General features: G+C 40.2%; 1 protein-coding gene across 2 annotated transcripts in view; it reads right to left on the reverse strand.

The window, feature by feature from the left end:
- The window catches only part of LOC106066198 (inactive tyrosine-protein kinase 7-like), a 224,050-nt gene that overhangs the window by 163,986 nt on the left and 54,064 nt on the right, over window positions 1-6,000 (reverse strand). For both annotated transcript variants that reach the window (XM_056022222.1, XM_056022223.1), the window contains exon 2: window positions 5,446-5,748. In XM_056022222.1, coding sequence (XP_055878197.1) covers window positions 5,446-5,748 — 303 coding nt within the window. The remainder of the gene's footprint in view (window positions 1-5,445; window positions 5,749-6,000) is intronic.

Consider the following 6,000-nt stretch of genomic DNA (forward strand, 5'->3'; position numbering starts at 1 on the left):
GCTGCGTAAAGCGGGTGTATGTGTGTATGTGTGCGTGTGTGTGTGGTGTGTAACAGTACATAAGAACTCAACAGAACAACAAACACGCCAGCCAACAGAAACGTGAAACAAAAGGAGTTTGGTTTTGTTCAGCTCTTCAGCTGAAGAAATCAACAAAATAATTCATGGTGATCTTCCTCTTTCCAGATACTAAGTAGTACATCGTGCGCAATAATTTGATGTAGACTAGACCTTAGTGGTACTTTGTTCAGCCTAACGTCTACATACGCAGACAAAAAAAAAGTGCAACAGCAGAACAGAAGCGAGTTAAATTTTGTTTAGTGTTTTGTATGAATGGAAATGAGTTGGTTATGCCATGGGGTGTAGAGAAAGGGGGGGGGGGTGAGTTTAAAAAAGATTGCGTGTCTCCTTTCATCTTTCACCTTGTCTCCGCCGCCCCTTGCCAGCCCCCTACGAACATCCAGTTAACTAGCCACCTATGTTCTATAAATCATAGAAAAATGTCATTTTTTTTTTCTCTTCTGTTGATTATGCCAGGTGACTTTCAACCCAGGTTTCGGAAGACTTGTAGAGATAGGCGGAGAGATAGATAGTGAGAGAGAGAGAGAGAGAGAGAGTTAAGGAGTAAAAATGAAATATGATGAAAGACGAAGAGAGGGAGGGCGGGGGGTAACAGGACGTTGATGTGGTGGGGCGTGGGGCGTAAATGTGGAGTTTGTGGGTGCCGTCATCATCAGCACGTTTCCTGTCGTGTTCAAAGTTGATTGAACAATGACTTACGACACCATCAAACCCCTTTGACATCATTTCACTAGCTAGTGATGTTTAGACTTTGTCCTGATGTCATCTAACTCAATGCTTTCTAGTTTCAACTTTTATACGGCCTAAATGATGTTTAGTTGACTTATCGTGACTTCAAAGATATTTTGTTGACTTTCTATGACTTAAAAGATGTTTGATAGATTTTGTATGACATCACCATGCTCTGATTACGTCATCACTTTTGAATTGCGTCTACATGTTTTGATTGCGTCATTTTAAGTCTTGTTAATAATAATATACTTTGATTTGCGTCAAAACTTTTATTTTATTTCAAAATAAATAAAAAAAAAAGTTTTCTCTTTTACTGTGTGGGGTTTGTGGGACATGTTCTATGACAAAATGAACTACGCATACCAAGAGTTGCGATGACACGGAGGGCCAATACAATGAAAGCGCAAACAGGGACGTCCTCGTATAACTTGGCGCCACACTTTCATGGAGGCCTCAGAGAAGTGGACTTCAGATGTGTGAAGAGTCTTCAGACATTGCCAGTGACAATTCTTTGTGGAGACAGCTTACCGCCCCTTGCGCCCAACGGCGCGGGAGGATCTAATTCTAACTAAGTCTATAAATTGTACGAATCACGTCGTGTTGAATTAAATGTATTTTGTTTTTACATACATATATAAGAGAAGATGTTCGGGCCCCATAGGAACCACTAGAGTTTAGCTAGAGAACATCAACACTAAAATACTGCATTTTAGACGAAATGCATTTTTTCTTATCTTCTTATACAATATAGACGTTACTTCAAAAAAAAAAAGATTTTTTTAAAAATCAATAAACTGCAAAACACACACACACATTAATAATAAGCTATTCATAATCATGTCATTTTGTTCCACTTTACCGTTTTAGCCCAAGGCATCGGCCATAATAACTCCGGCTTTGATTCGCGACTATAATGTTCAGTAATAAGGCTTTACCATTTTCCTTTCCCATGGTAATTGCTTAAAATGACAAAAGCAATAAACTTTCGTCTAAGCGTGTTTCCCAGTTTTTTTTTTGTTTTTTTTTTATGATTTGTGATGAAAAAGAATTTTAATATCATCAAAATATGATAAATTGTTTGTATTTATGCAAAGATTCTTCAACAACTTTTATGTTGTTCACTAAATACATAAAGGTTAAAAATGCAATATTTCTTTTGTTGCATCTTTGAAGTACTTATATTTATAAAAATAAAGCTAAAATTGAATATCGTAAATTCTGAGGTTTCCTAAAAAAAAAATAAAGTGCATAGCAGGCATGGTAAAAAAAAAAAAAAAATAATAAAGTGCATAGCAAGCATGGTGAATGAGCGGCTAAGCGCTTGGCTGCCGAACTAAGGTCCCGGGTTCAAATCCTGGGGAAGACTGGGATCTTTAATTTCGGGATCCTTTATCCACCCAGCTCCAATGGGCACCTGACATTAGTTGGGGGAAATCAAAGACGGCTTGTCATTGTGCGTAACACCTTCTTAAACCGTGGGTCACAGAAACAGATAACCCTTACATCACCTGCCTCATGGATCGCAAGGTCTGAAATGGCACTCTTAACGTCAAAAGCTAAAAAAAGCTGAAGTATCCTAATTTAAAGAAAGAAGGATAGATGATAGAGGTACATAAATAACGAGGGTGCCCACTGACAGAGATTAAGCCTCACGGTGGAAAAAAAAGTCATTGCCAGATCAGACTTTAGAGACACTACTTATGGTATGTCCGTCATTGCCAGATCAGACTTTAGACACATTACTTATGGTATGTCCGTCATTGCCAGATCAGACTTTAGAGACACTACTTATGGTATGTCCGTCATTGCCAGATCAGACTTTAGACACATTACTAATGGTATGTCCGTCATTGCCAGATCAGACGTCAGAGACATTACTTATGGTATGTCTGTCATTGCCAGATCAGACTTTAGACACATTACTTATGGTATGTCCGTCATTGCCAGATCAGACGTCAGAGACATTACTTATGGTATGTCCGTCATTGCCAGATCAGACTTTAGAGACACTACTTATGGTATGTCCGTCATTGCCAGATCAGACGTCAGAGACATTACTTATGGTATGTCCGTCATTGTCAGATCAGACTTTAGACACATTACTTATGGTATGTCCGTCATTGCCAGATCAGACTTTAGAGACATTACTTATGGTATGTCCGTCATTGCCACATCAGACGTCAGAGACATTACTTATGGTATGTCCGTCATTGCCAGATCAGACTTTAGAGACATTACTTATGGTATGTCCGTCATTGCCAGATCAGACTTTAGAGACATTACTTATGGTATGTCCGTCATTGCCAGATCAGACTTTAGAGACATTACTTATGGTATGTCCGTCATTGCCACATCAGACGTCAGAGACATTACTTATGGTATGTCCGTCATTGCCAGATCAGACGTCAGAGACATTACTTATGGTATGTCCGTCATTGCCAGATCAGACTTTAGAGACACTAATTATGGTATGTCCGTCATTGCCAGATCAGACTTTAGAGACACTACTTATGGTATGTCCGTCATTGCCAGATCAGACTTTAGAGACACTACTTATGGTATGTCCGTCATTGCCAGATCAGACTTTAGACACATTACTTATGGTATGTCCGTCATTGCCAGATCAGACTTTAGAAACACTACTTATGGTATGTCCGTCATTGCCAGATCAGACGTCAGAGACATTACTTATGGTATGTCCGTCATTGCCAGATCAGACTTTAGACACATTACTTATGGTATGTCCGTCATTGCCAGATCAGACTTTAGAGACATTACTTATGGTATGTCCGTCATTGCCAGATCAGACTTTAGAGACATTACTTATGGTATGTCCGTCATTGCCAGATCAGACTTTAGAGACACTACTTATGGTATGTTCGTCATTGCCAGATCAGACTTTAGACACATTACTTATGGTATGTCCGTCATTGCCAGATCAGACGTCAGAGACATTAATTATGGTATGTCCGTCATTGCCAGATCAGACTTTAGACACATTACTTATGGTATGTCCGTCATTGCCAGATCAGACTTTAGAGACATTACTTATGGTATGTCCGTCATTGCCACATCAGACGTCAGAGACATTACTTATGGTATGTCCGTCATTGCCAGATCAGACGTCAGAGACATTACTTATGGTATGTCCATCATTGCTAGGATCAGACGTTAGAGACATTACTTATGGTATGTCCGTCATTGCCACATCAGACGTCAGAGACATTACTTATGGTATGTTCGTCAATGCCAGATCAGACGTCAGAGACATTACTTATGGTATGTCCGTCATTGCCAGATCAGACGTCAGAGACATTACTTATGGTATGTCCGTCAATGCCAGATCAGACGTCAGAGACATTACTTATGGTATGTCCGTGGACCTCATTTTTGTGAGCTGATGGGGCGCCATTGCCTTGTGTTGATTTCTCATGAATGCATTCTAATCTATAATCTCAATTTAAACAAATAAAGATCGAAATGGTGATGCCTGGGTGCACCCGCCTTAATGAACACGCCACTGGCGACGATAAATTAAAAAAAAAATTAAGCAAGAAGGAAGAAAAAAAAAAGATTCCTTTAAGAAAAAAAACAACAACCCCCCCCCCCCACACACACACACACAAACAGAATATTGCCTCAAGGTGCTCCACTATATCCCGACTGACAGCTAAATATTTAAACACAATGCCATCAATCCAGGGGCAAGGTCATGTCATGAAGTGGAGTAACTCAGGTGTAGACTTTTGGGGCCATATTTACTTAGCTCCTTGTTGCCTTTTAGTATTATGAATGATCTACAAAACGCTTTGCCAAGTGGTCAGATAACTCAAGCATTGGTCGAGGTCATTTTCCCGCAATTGGAATATAGATTTTTATGAGACTTTAAAAGAAAGCTTGAAGATAATTTTTTTCTTTCTTGTTTAGAGGGGAAGGGGAGATGCGTGATCTGAATTCTCACTTTTTATTCGATCGATCATTATTGTTTAATGCAATATTTATTTGTTCAATATATATATCTCTCTCTCCCTAACATCTTTTTCTCATTCCCCCCTTTGTTTTTCACTGTCTTTCTCTCCTTATAGGTGGGTTTCTATCTTTTCTCTCCTCTTCAATGTCTCTCTTTCTCTATCTCTCTTTTTCTCTCCCTCTCTCGCTCTCTTTCTCTCACTCTCTTTCTCTCCCTCTCTTTTTCTCTTCCCCTCTCTCTCTTTCTCTCCCTCTCTCTCTCTCTCTTTCTCTCCCTCTCTCTGTCTCTCCCTCTCTCTCTCTTTCTCTCCCTCTCTTTTTCTCTTCCCCTCTCTCTCTTTCTCTCCCTCTCTCGCTCTCTTTCTCTCTCTTTTTTCTCTTTCCCTCTCGCTCTCTTTCTCTCACTCTCTTTTTTTCTCACTCTCTCGCTCTCTCTGCCTTTCTCTGTATCTCTTTCTCTCTCTCTCGCCAGATTTTGTACATCTGATTCTTGGTGCAAAAAAAAAACAAAAGTAGACAGTTGAAACATCAACTCGAGAAGAAAGGTAAACTGTACATAGAAAGGAAATGGGACAGTAGAGTACAAACTACAGAAATGTTCGCTCATCCCCCCCCCCGCCCCTAGCTCACCGCTTCTGTTACAAAAAAACAAAAGGTACTCACATCGTATTGTAATGTATGCCTCCTGGCTCTGCAACGAGAATCCAGTGGTATAGTTGGTGGCCACACACTGGAAGGGCCCTTCGTCCTGACCTCGCAGGACCCTCAGAATCCTCAAGTTGCTGTCCTCCTGGTACTTCCGAGTGGTGTTCACGATGGGCTTGCCGGCCTGCGTCCACTGGAAGTAGATGTGGCGCCGGTCGCTGACGTCGCAGTGCAGGCGCGTCTCCGTGCCCTCCACGGCCTCTTTGTTCTGGGGCTTAATGTTGAAGTAAAAAGTGTCCTGGGCCCTGGTCAGCATGACCACTGCAGAGAAACAGAGACGTGTTGGTCAGTTTAATATAATGTATGTAAAAAATTGTCATTTTACAAGTACATAAGTGTTGGCCATTTTACAAATAATTTTACAAATAAATATAGGACTACAATTTCACAAAGTCGCAATGCATTAATGATTTTACTAAATCGATATGAGTTGGTCCTTTTAGTAAGTTGAAATGCGTTGGTCATTTGACTAAGATGAAATGCGTTGGCCATTTAAAATTTATCATTAAGAAA

This window comes from Biomphalaria glabrata, chromosome 3, assembly GCF_947242115.1.
Source record: "Biomphalaria glabrata chromosome 3, xgBioGlab47.1, whole genome shotgun sequence".
Lineage (NCBI taxonomy): Eukaryota > Metazoa > Mollusca > Gastropoda > Planorbidae > Biomphalaria > Biomphalaria glabrata.